Raw genomic sequence first — 17,033 nt, 5'->3', positions numbered from 1 at the left:
TGAACATTGCCAAGCTGTGCCTGGACCTCTTGCGGAGCTGCTAACATGAGGCATTGCCTTTGCAGAGAATCTTCCAGAGGAGATAGCTCTGACTTCAACACATCTGTGTTCCTCTTCCAGAAGAGTTGGGGAAGCAGCTCACCACAGCAGTGACTGGGTTGTAGGGAAAAGAGTTGGTGGGTCCCTACAAACTCTCCCCTCCACAGAAAGGATTATCTGCACAGCAAAATGACCCCACATTATGTTACCTCCCTCCGGTCTGGTGTTGGCTATGGCAGGCCTCTCGGGTTCTGTGTACAGCTTGTCAGATAGCGATCCTTTAGTTATTCCTTCAGTAGATTAAATGCCCTGTCAATTACTCAAATGTAGTAATTTATATGTTTCTCTAATAAAAGGGTAAATTTTCAGTTGCTGCCACTCGTCGTCTATATATTTTAATGCTTATGAATTTTCCATATAATTATACTCAATGCTTTAAGCTATAAGTGTGGTAATTTCCTTTGACCTGTGTTGCAGTTAGATACATTACTTGATCAGCACTCTCAATGAATCATTTTATGCACATGTATTTAGTTAATTGGTTATTTTTTTTCCTGCCTGTGTTTATATGTAATATGCTCTATAAGGGAAGGGAATTATCAGCCTGCTTGCAGCTGGGCCTGGTAAAAGAGCAATTAGGTTCTATCAGAACAAACAGCTATCAATAATGAGTTCTGAATTAAAATCACTAGCAAAGAAAGGAATCTAGACATCTGCAGGAATGTGAAAATATTTTTATAACCTAATCGCTGAGATCTGGACAGGGTATCACTGAGTTTTCCCAGCTGTACCTGCAATGGATTTTGCAATGTTCCCAGACTGAAAGAACACTGAAATTTATTGTAGAAACTAGTCTGTGTGTGTGTGTGTGTGTGTGTGTGTGTGTGTGTGTGTGTGTGTGTTTAATGCTGCTGCCTTTAAATAGTGATTTTGGTTTCATGTAATCAGCATGAAAACTTCCTATTTCAAACTTTTTTTTCTGTGCCCCTGGTCATAAAATGAAGCTTAAGAATAGTTCTGTTGTCTTTGTATTGTGTCTTTCCAATCAGGGTTCTATTGCTTGTGTGTTTTTCTTTCTGTCTTTCTGATTTGCTCATATTGGGGTTGTTTTTTGCAAAGAAAACTTGCAAGGTGGGCTTCTGGCATCTGAGTTTTATTATAAGATAATTCCATATATTTGAAAGTATCTGGAGCTAGTAAAGTATTTGGTCTTTTAAAAAAAACAACACAAAGGCAAATCTTTTCTTTTAAATAGCCTTTGCAGTCTGACCCTTTGCATTATAATTTTAATCCGATCAAGATTATTTTAAAATTATATATAAACACATATACACACATGTATAGATTATTAGGAGTATATTTTATACATATTTTAGCTCTCATTTACATATAAAATATTATAAGAGGAGTGTCACTTATGTTACCCGAAGTATGGCCTATGGACCAGCGGCATTAGCATCACTCAGAGCTTCTAGGAAATACACAATCTTGGATTCCGCACCAGAGACACTAACTTGGAATCTCTGGGGCAGAGCCCAGGATTCTGGGTTACACTACCTGGGGATGTGTACAGATCACTTGGATGGATGTGTAATTCATAAATCCCTGGTGGTACATTGCAGGGTGATGCATACATAGAAGAGAAATCTCTCATTTTGTATTTATTGAATATCAGCTTCCATCTCTTTGGTGTCACAATTTTACGAGTATGTTTTCAATCTCCTGCTATTACCCCGCATGAGCGGTAAACCCTGTTCTCTAGTCTCCCATCCTCAAACATGGCCAGTATGTCATTCTAAATACACTTGATGCTAGTTTTAATTAATTAAGTAGCCATCATGTGTGAAGACTACAGTTATGAAAGCCATCCATCTATCTGAAACAGAGCTGACCTCAATACAACTAAAACATAGCCAAAATAGTTAATACATAGCCAGTTACCTGAAGATAATTTTTAATTGAATTTATTGAGGTGACTTTGGTTAATAAAAACCATACAAGTTTCAAGTGTTCAGCTCTGCAATACATCATCTGCAAACTGCATTGTAGGCTCAAGTTTCTTTTCAGCATCATTTATTACCCCTTTGCCATCTTACACACACACACACACACACACACACACACACTCCACTTTCCTTCTGGTAATCACCATACTGTTTTGTCTGTGTCTTTTCTTTTATCCCTTCACCTTTTTTACACAGCCCCCCAACCTTCCTTCCCTCTGACAGCTGTCAGTCGGTTCTATGTATCTATGAGTTCGCTTCTATTATGTTTCTGTTTATTTTGTTCATTAGATTCTACATGTATGTGAAGTCATAAGGCCCTTGTCTTTCACTGACTTATTTCACTTAACGTAATGCTCTCCAGGTCCATCCATGCTGTCCGAAAAGGTTACGTTTCCTTCTTTTTTATGGCCAAGTAGTATTCCCTAGTGTAAATGTACCACAGCTTTGTTATCTACTCATCTATTGATGGGCACTTGGATTTCTTCCAAATCTTGGCTATTGTAAATAATGCTGCAATGAACATAGGGGTGCATATATTATTTCAAATTTGTGTCTCGGGTTTCTTTGGATATATTCTCAGAAGTGGAATCACTGGGTCATAAGGCAGTTCCATTTTTAATTGTTTGAGAAAACTCCATACTGTTTTCTACAGTGGCTGTACCAGTCTGCATTCCTACCAAAGTACATTCTCACCAACACTTGCTGTTTGTTGATTTATTAATGATAGTCATTCTGACAGGTCTGAGGTGATATCTCATTGTGGTTTTCATTTCCATTTCTCCAATGATTAGCGACATTAAGCATTTTTTTATGTCTGTTGGTGGTAATGACCTTTTTTTTTTTTGTCTGGAAAGCTCTTTATTTCATCTTCAATTTTAATGATAGCCTTGATGGAGATTAGCCTTGGTTGTAGGTCTTTACTTTTTATCACTTTGAATATTTCATGCCAATCTCTTCTGGCCTGAAGTGTTTCTATTAAGAAATCAGCTGACACCTTTATGGAAATCCCTTGTAGGTAACCAACTGTCTTTACCTTGCTTTTTAGATTCTCTCTTTATTTGTAACCTTTGTCATTGTTATTATGATGTATCTTGGTGTGGGCCTCTTTGGGTTCTTCTTGTTTGAGACCTTCATGCTTCTTTGATTTGTGTGTCTTTCCTTCACCAGGTTAAGGAAGTTTTCAGCCATTATTTTTTAAATAAGTTCTCAATCCCTTGCTCACTTTCTTTTCTCTCTGGTACCCCTATGATGCAGAAGTTGTTATGCTTGATGTTGTCCCAGAGGTCCCTTAGATTTTTCCTCATTTATAAAAATTATTTTTTTTCTTTTGTTGCTCTGCTTATGTGTTTTCTTTTATCTTGTCCTCTAGATTGCTGTTTTGATCCTCTGCTTTATCTAATATTCTGTTCATTCCTTCTAGTGTATTCTTCATTCCAGATATTGTATTCTTCATTTCCAACTGGTTCTTTATTGTTGCTTCTGTGTCTTGTTTAATGCTTACTATCCTTTTGTTTAAGTTCTCACTGAGCTATCCATTCTTCCCCTAAGGTCCTAGAGCAGCAGTCCCCAACCTTTCGGACCTCACGGACCAGCAGTGGTCCACGGACACTGGTTGGTGACCGCTGTCCTAGAGCATTCTTATAACCATTGTTTTAAACTCTTCATCTGTTATGAAATGGTTGCTTCCATTTCATTTCATTATTTTTGAGTGTTTTCTCTGGCTCTTTTATTTGGGGCATATTTCTTTGTCTTCTCATTTTGCCTGTCTTTGTGTGTGTGTGTCTGTGTATTAGATACATTTGCTATGATTCCCAAACTTGTCATGATTGCTTTATGATGTCGGTGTCTTCTAGGACTCAGTGGCACAGTCTTCCAGGTCACCTGCGCTAGATGCTCCAGGAATGTTTCTTGTATGGGTTATGTGTGCCCTCCTCCTGTTGTTGTTGTTGTTGTTGTTGTTGTTGAATCTTAAGTGCTGTTGGCCTGTTTGTGGGCAGAGTTAACCCTCAGGCTAGCTGACTATCAGGACAGACCTCAATGACCATGTATGACTCCCCTTGCAGGAGCCGTCTCCAGAGGCAGAGTTGTTCGCAGCAGGGCCTGGTGCCTACTAGACTCCAGGCCTGGTGTGCCACTTACATGGCTAGTTGGGTCGAGCTCTGGTGTGGTCTTAAGGCCACCACAGTTTGTGTTGGTTCTGGGTCAATTTGGGCAGGTTCTGGTGTGAGTTGATATCAGACATTGTGTGTAACCAGCCTTGGCCTACCTGTCTGGAGCTACCTCGCTAGTCACTGTTTGTGGCTGTGTCTACTGGGCCTAGATGTGCATGGGAGGGGTCAAGCTGTGTGCAAGGGTAAGCTTCCTCCAACTCTGAGCTGGGGCAGATCAATAAAAGGTCAAAGGCTCCCTCCACCTGTTGTCTACTCCACCACCTGCTGAGGTTGCCTGGTCTTCCACCAGAGCCTTCCAAAGAAAGACTATAGAGTGGGCCCAGCCTGGCCTCAACCCACAGTCTCTTCCACAAGGTGAGAACTTGATAGGGTGGGGTGACTGGTGTTAGGAGTATGGGACTAGAACAGGTGGGGAACCTTTTTCTGCCAAGGGTCATTTGGATATGTATAACATCATTTGCAGACTATATAAATTTTCAACTTAAAAAGTAGCCTGCTATATTTGGTCAAACATTTAATAAAGTCACCCCTAATGCTTTGGCAGGGCCAGACCCAAATGATTTCACGGGTATTATACAGCCCAGGGGCCAGAAGTTCCTCACCCCTGGGCTAGTGGGTCTCATACTTGGGGGCAGCACAATCGGGCACTCAGTGGGGGAAAGTGCCCCCTAGTTCAGAGCCATTTTCCGCCTGAGTCTCTGACCCTAGTTCCCCTAGAGCCGTGGATGGCAAACTACAGCTCGCGAGCCACATGGGGCTCTTTGGCCCCTTGAGTGTGGCTCTTCCTCAAAATACCACGTGCAAGCGCGCACGTACAGTGCGATTGAAACTTCATGGTCCATGCGCAGAAGTCGGTATTTTGTGGAAGAGCCGGTATTTTGTGGAAGAGCCACACTCAATGGGCCAAAGAGCCGCATGTGGCTCGTGAGCTGCGGTTTGCCGAGCCACAGTTTGCCGACCACTGCCCTAGAGGCAGCTCACTGCAGGTTCAGATGGGTGCAGCCATCTGGCCCCTTTGCTGGAGCGAGCTCAGTAGGCCGAGCCACTAAAAGTCAGGAGGACAGGTCAAGTGTGTCTCCCTTTGGAGAGAGCGGTGCCAGTTGTGCTCTCAGGGTGGTAAGGATGGTTGCCCCACACCAGCGCCCCAGAACCCAGCACCCATCTGTGTCCCCAGCAAGACGCTCCCAGAGAGAAGCACTCCGAAGACCCAGCTACTCCAATCCCTCAGTGAAGCTGAGCTCAGCAGGGCAGAGCCATTGGGACTTGGGAGGACAGATCAAAACAGTCTCCCATTGGGGGTCGTGCTGGCTGAGTCTGCAGGAGGCATGCAAGACTGGCCAGTGTTCCAAATCCACACAACTCAGTGACTGTCGGAGTGTCTGCCTAGAGCTTTTCCAGGAAAAGAACACATCAGAGGTCCCTGCTGGGAGCAGCCAACAGCCCTCTCTGCAGGACTGGAGCTTGGCAGGTGGTGTCACCAGCAGTTGGAGGTCCTGCCTAGTGCACTTCCCAGGTGGTGCTGTAAGAATAGGGGTGTCCAAGCCTTGGAAGATGGCACCCGAGGGCGGTGTGGGATAGGGATACAGGACAGGGACCTCAGTGGCTGGTCCTCCAGATCTCTGGGTGAGTGACAGAGCAAGACCCTGTGCATTGGCCCTTTAAGAGAGCACCCGGCTTTCTAGCAGACTCCCTCCTCTTCCAGGTAGACTGAGGCTCTGCTGATTTTCACTGCCCAATGCTATGCAGGCTCCTCTTCCTGGCCCTGGTGCTCTGTGTTGGGGATTGGGTGTGGGGAGACCCCATGCTCCTCAGTGTGGACTTTTGCTGCTGATATAACCCTCCAGGATCTCAGCTGCTGCACATGGGTGCAGGGACCAGCCCTCACCCTATCTCTGCTCTTATTATGTTACTAGAGGCCCGATGCATGAAATCCATGCAAAGGGATCAGCCCCTGCTGCCGTGGCCGCCTCTGCCTCAGCCCCCACCCACCATCGCAGCCACAGCTTTGTCTAGGTCATCCGGAAGGATGTCTGGAAGGACGTCCAGTCCAATAAGCATATTAGGCTTTTATTATTATAGACTAGAGGCCCGGTGCACAAAAATTTGTGCACTGGGGGGGGGGGTCCCTCAGCCCGGCCTGTGCCCTCTCGCAGTCTGGGACCCCTCGGGAGATAATGCCCTGCTGGCTTAGGCCTGCTCCCGGGTGGCAGTGGGCAGGCCCAATCCCTAGGTGCAGCCCCTGGTCGGGCTCAGAGCAGGGCCGATTGGGGAGTTGGGGCACCGCCCCCTGTCATGCACAGAGCAGGGCGGATCGGGAGGTTGCGATGCCACCCTCAGTCATGCTCAGGGTAGGGCCGATTGGGGGGTTGAGGCACCGCCCCTTGTCACACTCAAGGCAGGGTTGATGGGGAGGGGTTGCACAGAGCAGGGCCAATCCAGGGGTTGGGGCGCTGCCCCCTGTCACACACAGAGCAGGGCGGATCAGGGGGTTGGGGCGCCGCACCCTGTGACACAGAGCAAGGCCGATCAGGGGGTTGGGGCGCCGCCCTCTATCACCCACAGAGCAGGCCCGATCAGGGGGTTGGGGCGCCGCCCTCTATCACCCACAGAGCAGGCCCGATCAGGGGGTTGGGGCGCCGCCCTCTATCACCCACAGAGCAGGCCCGATCAGGGGGTTGGGGCGCCGCCCTCTATCACCCACAGAGCAGGCCCGATCAGGGGGTTGGGGCGCCGCCCTCTATCACCCACAGAGCAGGCCCGATCAGGGGGTTGGGGCGCCGCCCTCTATCACCCACAGAGCAGGCCCGATCAGGGGGTTGGGGCGCCGCCCTCTATCACCCACAGAGCAGGGCCGATTGGGGAGTTGGGGCACCGCCCCCTGTCACACACAGAGCCCCAGGGCAATCAGAGGGTGGGGAGCTCCCCCGTATCAGGCACAGAGCAGGGCGGATCGGGAGGTTGCGATGCCACCCTCAGTCATGCTCAGGGTAGGGCCGATTGGGGGGTTGAGGCGCCGCCCCTTGTCACACTCAAGGCAGGGTTGATGGGGAGGGGTTGCACAGAGCAGGGCCAATCCAGGGGTTGGGGCGCTGCCCCCTGTCACGCTGCTCCCGGTGCCGGGAGGCCTCACAGCTCTGCTGATCCCGGTGCTGGGAGGCATATTCCCCTTTTACTATATAGAATAGAGGCCTGGTGCATGGGTGGGGGCCGGCTGGTTTGCCCTGAAGGGTGTCCTGGATCAGGGTGGGGGTCTCCACTGAGGTGCCTGGCCAGTCTGGGAGAGGGTCTGAGGGCTGTTTTCAGGCTGGCGGGTGACGGAAGCGCCCCACCGCTCCTTTTTTTCTTTTTCCTTTTTTTATTCTGGGCCAGCTTTAGCTCTGAGGCTCCAGCTCTTAGGCCTCCGCTGCTGAAAGTAGGTATCTGGGTTGTTTCGGTTCGAAACAATGTATAACTCCAGCTCTGACTCCAGCTCTGAGATCCCAGCTCACTGAAAGCTGGTTTCTGGGATTTTTTTTAGCTTCTATGTTTGTTACAATGTTCAAACTGCAGGCTCAGAGGCCTGCAAGGCAGGCGGGGAACGTTGGTTTCCTCCGTCACTGAAGGAAGCAAGCCTCATGTTAGTTTCAAGCTGCCTGGCTGCCGGCCGCCATCTTGGCTGTCAGTTAATTAGCATATTTCCCTGATTAGCCAATGGGAAGGGTAGTGGTCGTACGCCAATTACCATGCTTCTCTTTTATTAGTGTAGATGTGAAACCCCCCTTCACCTACCATGGAAAAATAAAATGCCCCAAGGAAATATGGTCTGGATAGGTCACCCTGACCTCTCAATATTCTAGACTAGGGTCCTGATCAGGTCAGGTTCTCTGTGTTGAGGTGTGAACTTGTGCTCATCAGAGGATGCCACACAAGGGTGAAGTGCACTTTTTCTTTCTAGAGTGACCAAGGGTCTGGTGGTCGCATCCTTACATTTGCTTAACCTAACTCTACTTAGCATGCTCCCCTCTGTGACGTACCCCATGCTTTCTGAAACCCACTCCCCAAAAGCTGGCACTGTATGGCAGGACCAAGTCTGAATGGCAAAGAGCTGCCAACCATCACCCAGCCATATCAAGATCACTTCATAGTTTTATCAGGATAACCATCTAATCCATCTTATAATTCTTAGTCATAGTCATAAAACTGAATCCATTTTCATAGATGTTCTTTTTTAATATTCTTGCAGTTCACAAATGCCATTCTTGTCATTGCTAACTGTAAAATCCGATCAAATTATGAGCTGATATATGTACAGAATACTTACCATGATTTGGGGTCTATATTTTACTGTTTTGGACCCAACTAAATGTACTGTAAAACCTCCTAATTCTATCGTCTTTCTTTGCCAGCTGAGTGAAGTATCAGTAAAGGGTCAGCATGAAAACTCCACCAGATTCATCAGGAAAGCCAGTTCTTAAGCACATCCCCAGAATGAGTTTAGCACAAAATAGCCCCCTTACGACTCTTAATGTTTTCCTTTTGTACATTACTACCGTATCACATCACGGGACATTAAGCATATTTCAACTCGTGGGACTAACTCAATCATGTTTTTAGAAATTGAAAACAAATGCTGTAACTGGATGAATGATAATATTGAAGTAATAGCAATTTCCTAGTAGGCACACTTGTTTAATGGATTGCACAGTCTGTCGCTCACTGAAACCGATCCCTTTGCATGGATTTCATGCATCGGGCCTCTAGTTTTGTTTTGTTTTGTTTTGGTTCGGCTTATTTTTAAGGCAAAAGTTTGTCGATAATTTTAGTTGAATCATCGTCCTTACTAGAAGATAACTTAGAAAGCCGGTCTTACTTCAAGGGTAACGGACCAGCCTAATGCTAGGCTTGGTTTAAAAGTGCTGTCCTCTTCCCTTTCTGCTGGAAAATTCGGTAACATGGAAAATGTACTGAATTGTGCTGGCCTCAGCCTGAATCACGGGTTATGCACTCCTTTTTTTCTTTTGTTTAAGTTATTTAGAAAAATCAGTCTCTGTGCTTGGCAACTACCCCGACAGAAAACAGATAAAAATAAGGGTGGTTTATCAGCTTTGCTGTTCTTATCATGTTTCAGGTTGAAGGCTGTTGAAATGATGAAAAACAAACAGCACTAAATGGGGTTCCGTCATTATCACTGCTACGGGGAGCTGAATTTTCAGGATCAAAGAAAAATGCATTTGCTTTTAGAACTACAATCCTTCATTTTGAGAGGTGCACCGCACTCAGACACCCAAGATGGGTGAAAAATAGAGTAAACTGGAGAAGGGAGTAAAATATGTGCTGCTATGGGAACTTGGAAATTCGAACAAAACGAGGCTGGCATACATTTAAAAGCTCAGAATTTTCATCGCTCAGTTTCTTAAGGGGAAAAAAAAAGTAGTGCCTGAGGTTCCTCATTCCTGAGCAACTGGAGTAAAGCAAGCGTAAGCATGGCTTGTTGCCATCTCCTTAAGTTAGAGGATCTCTCTCTATCTTTGTAAACATCTATCAAAAAATATTCCCATGCTGGGGGCTTTAGGGAATATTCCTGTATATGTATCATTGATTCAGAGGGGAGTTTCATATTTTTAAACTTACGTTTTTTAAAACTTTGCAACTCACATTGAGCACCTCCGATTTCCCTGGCATGGCAGTTGCCATGAGAAACTATCAAAGGCAATAGAGACAAGAAAGCTGTTGTCATTCCCTTCCAGGAGATTATCAACTGGTATAAACATAATAACCAGAAAACAAAAATAAGGCAAGGCAGTTGCTAATAAAGAGGTATAGTTGCCGCCCAGCCAGTGTGACTCAGTGGTTGAGCATCAGCCCATGAACTCGGAGGTCATGGTTGGATTCTGTGTCAGGCCACATGTCCAGGTTGTGGGCTTGATCCTGGACATGAAGGAGGCAGTCGATCAGTGATTCTCTATTATCATTGATATTTCTATTTCTCTCTTCCTCTCCCTTCCAATCTCTGAAATCAATAAAAAGAGAGAGAGGTATAGTTACATGGGATCCAAGGAGGACTAAACCAAGGGGAGTCTTGATCCTGGATGCAGCACATGAGCTGAGTCTGGGTGGATGGTAGGTATCACAGGTAGACGTGATAAGAAGGAGGAAGGACCTGCATTAGCAAAGGCCTAGAGGTGGGAAAGCTTAAAATATGTTTGATTTGCCGGCATCTCAGGGAAAGCCATGACTCTTATAATAAACACTAGAGGCCCAGTGCACGAAATTCCTCGGCCTGGGCGGTGATCAGGGCCAGCCGGAGCCTCCCTTCCCTGGCTGCCTGCTGCTGGCTGGGGCCTTCCTTCATTCCACACCACCCCCGGGTGGTCAGTGCACATCATAGCAAGCGATCGAACTCCCAGTCTCCTGGTCGAACTCCCAAGGAGACTCTTTGCATATTAGCCTTTTATATATATAGCTATTTCCTGTTTATTGCCTATTTATGAACATGCAGTTATTTTAAATAACTGCTATTAATACAGTTCTATGTTTAATAAAAAATGTTATAAACAGTACTTTAAAAAAATGGAAAATAAGTATGTGGAGCATGCCCTTTCCCCCTCACTGCCTTTCAGCCTCCCTGGCTTTCTTTTTAGTTATACAAATATGCTAAGCTATTTCCCACTCCAGGACACTTCCTTTGGAATAGCATCTCTCCCCAAATGCTTTTCTACCCTTTTCACTCAGTAAAATTAACCTTGCCCTAGTAGTGGTCTGCTAGGGCTGCCATAACAAAAGTACCACAAACCAGGTGTCTTAGATAATAAAAATATTTTCCTCTCAGTTCAGGAGGCCGGAAGTCTAAGAGTGAGATGCCGTCAGGGCTGGTTTCTGGTGAGCCCGCTCTTCTTGGCTTCAGATGCCACCTGCTAGCTGTGGCCTTACGTGGGCTCTCCCATGCATGTGCCCAGGGAGAGCTCTGTGCCTCTTCTTACTCTTGTAAAGTCCAACTGGGTTCAGGCCCCACCCTTAAGACTTCATGTAACCTTAATTACCGTCCTAAAGGCCCTATCTCTAAACACAGTCACCATGAATTTTTAGGGGACACAATTCAGTCCTTAACAGGTATCAATTTATTCTTTTTATTGCATTGATCGGCTGCCTCCTGCACACCCCCTACTGGGAATCGAGCCTGCAATCCGGGCATGTGCCTTGCCTGGGAATTGAACCATGACCTCCCGGGTTATAGGTTGAAACTCAACCACTGAGCACCAATTTAAATGGCATTTCTTCAAAGGTATTGTGCTAACATCCTGCACATTTACCTCACAGCAGTTGCTGAGATTTATAATTATACATTTATTCACATGATTATTTAACATCTAACCCCCACCCCACACACACACACACACACACGCGCACACACACAACCTGTAATTTCCCTGAGGAAAGGCCCATGTGTGTTTTGCTCACCACTTTCCTGAGTTTGGCACATGGTAAGCACTCAGTAAGTATGTGTGGGTAATTGCCTGCAGAGGCATATGACAGAGTATATAGCAACTGCGGATGGAAGGACAAAATAATAGGCACTTTCCTGTCTGTCCCTAGGTGATGGGAATGGATGAATTAGGATAGTCAGTCTGTGCTAATAAAGTATAACAACCAGTTCCGCTCACTAGTGTCTGGGGGGGGGGGGTTTACCAATTTACTTGGTGTAAGTACTCCCACCATGGCCAATTTCAAGCTACAAATGTGACAGCACTGAATGATACTCAGTAGCACCCCATTATATAATATCTTTCCACCTCAAGAGCATAAATGCAAAATAATTAGAAGCAATGTGTTTTGAATATTACCTTTATTTTTATATATATTTAAGCAGAAATTTTCATTTGAGCAATTGGCTTTTGCCAACTCCAGCACACCACTGATGAATAGTTGAATAAAATTGTAGAGGTTGGATGCACAGAAATGTATAATTTATTATTGTGCAGGGAAAGAGGCAAACACAGGCTAAGCTGGTTCTTAAATTTTAGACCTGAAAGAGTGAGAGTGAGAAGAGCAGATTTGAGCAGAGAAGATATTAATCTGAGAATCTTTATATTTCTTGAGAAATTTGAGGGTAGTTTGAAATAGATGTCTTCCCTTATGCTATCACTTTAGAAATCCATTGTATTGCTGAACCATGAAGGGGAATGAGAGAAAGCAGGACAGAACTTTGGGGATATTTAACTACATTTTGGGGGCTGACAGGGGTATTCAAATTAGGGAAAGAGCTACAGATGGAAAAATCCAGAGAGACAGGGGAATAATCAGCACATGGATCTAATGGGGGGAATATTCCTTACTGAGGAGCAATCTAAAGGAGTTTTGGTAGATTTCTGAAGATAACAAGGTTGATCTTTGTTTTTCCTTTCCAACTTGATAGAACTTCTAAAAGGTCATGGAGTCTATAAACCATTACAGAGTCACAGTTTTTTTTGTTGTTGTTGTTTGCTACTGTTATGTGTTACATGTTTCAGCTTATTTTGTGTTTGAGATAATTATAAAATTTTTTCCCTTCCTACCATCGACCCCAAAAGAATTGTCTCTGACGTTCCCCATACTTCCCCAATCGGTATCTTAGAAACCAAGAAAGACTTTTCAAGAAAACTGCATTTAGAATAAACAGTACTAAAGGGATGTTATTGAGGGGTGAGCCACAAGAAAGTCACTGTATTTGACAATTGTCGCTGCCCCAAATGACAGAAAGCCATGTGAAACAATGGCGGTGCCATGAAATGTGGTGTAAAGTGTAGCATCTCAGAGCCTGCATTTGAGTCCCTGTTTGACTATCTGCTGCTAGCACTAGGAATGAGTTCAGGGAAGTTCCCGAATGTTATGACTCACAGAAGGGAAAAGGAAATGGACATATTTGCGGAATGCCTCCCAGGGACCATGCCCTGGGGTAGGAAGGCATTTTACTGCCATCTCATTTACCATCCCAGTATATGGGAAAGCAGAAAATTCCTCCAACCTTAGATATTATTTATTGGAAATAGGAAAAGAAAAGGGAAGCAGCTAAGGAGGTAGGGTAAAGCAAGATTTTGAAAGCCCAATGTTAAATTATCCAGTGGTGATTCTATCATAATTTTCCCAGATTTAACATTGTCTGTTCTTTGTAGTCAGCTTCAGGGATTGGATTCTGTACCTACAAAGTAACTGCCTCTTCCTTTATGTTAATCATCACTATTCCCACATTATCATTATGTTAATTATCAGAATTTAAGAAAAACAGGAGAAAGGTTAAGTGACTTTCTCAAGGGCATTTAGCCATTGGTATCCGGAAAAAGTATCTTGAATCTCATGGTCTTGCTTCAAGCTAAGAGACACCTCTCCCATCTAAAACCCTTAAGAACTCTTTATTTTAGAGAAGAGGTAACTCACAAGTTCCAAGGATCTGCTCCTTCCCCATCTTCCATCTGAACACCAAGGCTGGGCAGCTAACAATATTTTATGTTTGGGGGAGAAAAAGTAGGTTTTTCACCATCTTAATCTCTCTTTTTTGTTTTCCCACAATTCATGATTTAGACCTCAGGCACATATTTGATTTTTTCCCCTCCCTATTTTTAGGGAACAAAATGCTTCATTACCACCATGAAAAGGTTGATATCGCTTGGATCTAGAGTTATTCCTAACAATTTTGCAAGATTCTGTGGTATCTTTCTGCCAGCATATAGAACTATGCATAATCCACACATTTGGAATGGTCCCTGGGGCATATTTTGAGAAAATATTCTTGTCATTATCTAGAATTGACTTGACATATTAGGACTCAGTTTTTAAGCATATTGTGTGGTTTAATATATATTATTCATGGTCTTAGAACCTGCCAAACATGGGGGCTGCCTCCCTTTTCTAGGTTAAGTCTTACTAAGTTTCTTTTCATGGACATGCAGTGGCATATCAAGAGATTAAGACATGGAAATGGCTCGAAGCGTTTACCTGTCTCTCTATTGCCTATCAAGGGATGGTGGCGCAACCTTCAGGTGGACTCCGCGTAGTTCTGAACTGTGGTCAAATGTGGGATTTCTCTCACGGACTGGAGAGCCCTGCCTCCGCAGTAGGCTCACTGATTCTGGGTGGGCTGCTCATTACAGAGGGCCTGCCGTGCCAATGACTCATCCATTCACTTACTCCCTCAACATTGGTGAGCACTGACTGCATGCTTGGTGCAGGGCACACCAAGGGGACAGAAATGCAGTTTCTGCTCCTAGGAGATGCTCTATGACTTGTGGATGAGGCCCTAGCAGACTAATTAATACTTTGTTGTGACTGGGACTGCAGTAGTAAAGTGTTACGACAGCAGGGGATCTAGAACATGGGGTGATGAGTCCTGCTGGGGGATGGGAGGGTACAGATTGTCAGGGTGGGGAATATCAGGGAAAACTTACCGTTTCACAGGTTTATTCCAACCAAATAAAGCGGGGCGTTGTGGTTCTCAGTGCATGGGTTTTCCCAACTGTGTTGTACTAACAAATGTGCTGTCATTTCTAAGGCTTTGTGTCCCAGAAGTATTTTATATTCCATCTCAACATGATGTCATTTTGTGGTTTAAACCTTGAATGGAGTCTTAGAATCATATCCAGAGGCTCTCTGACTAGATACTGACAGTCATTTTTTGTGCCTGACAGGACATGAAGAGATGTAAGCAATTTTTAAATAGAGGTCATATCATCATCCCACGTAACCTCGTCCACAAACTTCAGGTCTCCTGTATGGAAGCTGGATTTGGTCTATACTGCTCAGTAGTTTAAAAGTATTACTTGTTGCAAAATGCTCACTTACCACCTTGCAGCTACTTGGCTGGAGAGAAATTGCCATTTAAGTTGACTCAGGCACCCTCATGCTCATTAAACTCATTTGGCGTTCTTTATGTTCCCTGCATAGGTGCCTCACCAGCTCTAGAAAGTGTCACATGGAGCTCCCAGAGCCAGCAGTACAATTGCAAAAGCCATTCCTTCTCTTTTACTATTCAGCCACCTCAGTTCACCATCCTTTCTGTTCTTCCATCTTGGTGCAAATGCCATATCACGCCCAAAATATCCTTTATTTCTTGTCTTATAAATAGTTATGTAGAGTAGACTCTGAGATCTTTAAGGTAGGACCTAAGTCATCTCTAATGTTGTATCCTCTCTGTCACCTAGCAAAGTACTTCATTGTTCATCGAATGAAGAGATGGACATGTGCACACGTAAATGGGAGACAGTGGCATGTAGTGATTGAAGGAGGCCATCTGTTACATGGTATCTAAGCTGGTGATATATACCTATTGATTACATGTTTCCCAGCCAGGTAACCATCCATGACCAAGCATTTTCTATTCAAGCATACTTGATACATAAATAGACTCAGCCTAAATGAATTGATAAGAGATAAAGAAGGCTCCCCTTGAGATTTAAGAACACAGATGTGTTATTTTGTTAATTTACTTTTCAACACAGGAGGAAATTCCAATGTTTCTACTATCTGACCCTGTGACCCAGTTAAGTAGGTTAGATTGTCTCCTTGCAGCGGCAGATCTTGTCTTTGTGCTTTGTTGACTCTCTCACCTCCTCTTCTTTGAATCAGTTTCTACCAACTGAAAAATGACCCATAAAGTCCAAAAGGGATGGAGTTTATAAAATGCCTCAGAATGTCTTCAGAATAAGAGTGGAGCTTTAATTTTCCCACATAGAATACTTGAATTTCACCTGGAATTTCAAAATATATTCAACTCTGAAAGAAAAGGGAGTAAAAACTAGAAACACGCCCACACTCTCTAGGGCTTGCTCTTTATTAAGGATTTTTCTCCACTGAGAATACCCTGCACTATTTTTAGTGTGCAACAACATTTTACTATTTTAATTACACACTTCAAACTAGGTTGGTTTTAGAATTTTTTGCTGACTTTTAAAATATGAAATATTTCAAGTCAAGTGATTTACTAGTTCTTTTTCTGTCAATTGAACTAAAATAGCCTAAGATGGTTTGCAAAAATATATAGCCTAGTTAGATATTGACCATTTAAAAATATTTTTCTAGTATAAACAGCCTAAATGTTAGTGGGGTTTTTTTTCATAATGGTTTCAAAATAATGTCTAGTTTGTATGATGTGATCAAAGAGCATAGTAATTATGGATTTAATATTTTTACATGTTGAAATCAAACTAATTTCACTTGGTACATTGTTCCCTACCCATTGGTTATGGCGACTTGATAATACTTGACTTTAGAGTGCTCCAAAATCATCACAACAGCCATTTGAGTAGAATTAATGGGTTGGAAACCTAGTTCACAAGAATAATGAAAATGCTTATATTATATGTTAATTTCCTAAAAGATTTATTTAAACCTTTCTCTTTGTCTTTCTTGTAGTGCGGGAGTTGGCCGGACTGGTTGTTTCATTGTAATAGATGCCATGTTAGAAAGAATAAAGCATGAAAAAACTGCAGATATTTATGGCCATGTAACTTTAATGAGAGCCCAGAGGAATTACATGGTGCAAACAGAAGACCAGTACATCTTTATCCATGATGCGCTGCTGGAAGCAGTGACTTGTGGAAATACCGAAGTGCCGGCGAGAAACCTGTATGCCTACATTCAGAAGCTGACACAAATAGAGACAGGAGAGAATGTCACAGGAATGGAGCTTGAATTTAAGGTATGACATTGGGGGTGATGTGGTAATTCAGGAGCAAGTCATTCGCAGATTGTCTGAGTCCTGGCTTTCCTTTCTGACCCTTTCAAATTTGTCAAGTGACAAGATTCACTTGACTTTGCCCTCCCTCAGGTGTCTGACTATAAAACACTTTCTTCCTCTTTTCCTCTTCTA

At 44.0% G+C, this 17,033-nt stretch overlaps 1 protein-coding gene across 19 annotated transcripts in view; it reads left to right on the top strand.

Annotated features, from left to right (window-relative positions):
* The window catches only part of PTPRD (protein tyrosine phosphatase, receptor type, D), an 865,179-nt gene that overhangs the window by 833,516 nt on the left and 14,630 nt on the right, over window positions 1-17,033 (top strand). For all 19 annotated transcript variants that reach the window (XM_014550614.1, XM_014550624.1, XM_014550612.1 and 16 more), the window contains one exon: window positions 16,577-16,862. In XM_014550614.1, the coding sequence (XP_014406100.1) occupies window positions 16,577-16,862 (286 nt within the window). The remainder of the gene's footprint in view (window positions 1-16,576; window positions 16,863-17,033) is intronic.

Source organism: Myotis brandtii, unplaced genomic scaffold (genome assembly GCF_000412655.1).
Source record: "Myotis brandtii unplaced genomic scaffold, ASM41265v1 scaffold606, whole genome shotgun sequence".
In the NCBI taxonomy this organism is placed as follows: Eukaryota; Metazoa; Chordata; class Mammalia; order Chiroptera; family Vespertilionidae; genus Myotis; species Myotis brandtii.
Note: the sequence above shows the minus strand (reverse complement) of the source record. Positions and strands in the feature narration are given on the sequence as shown.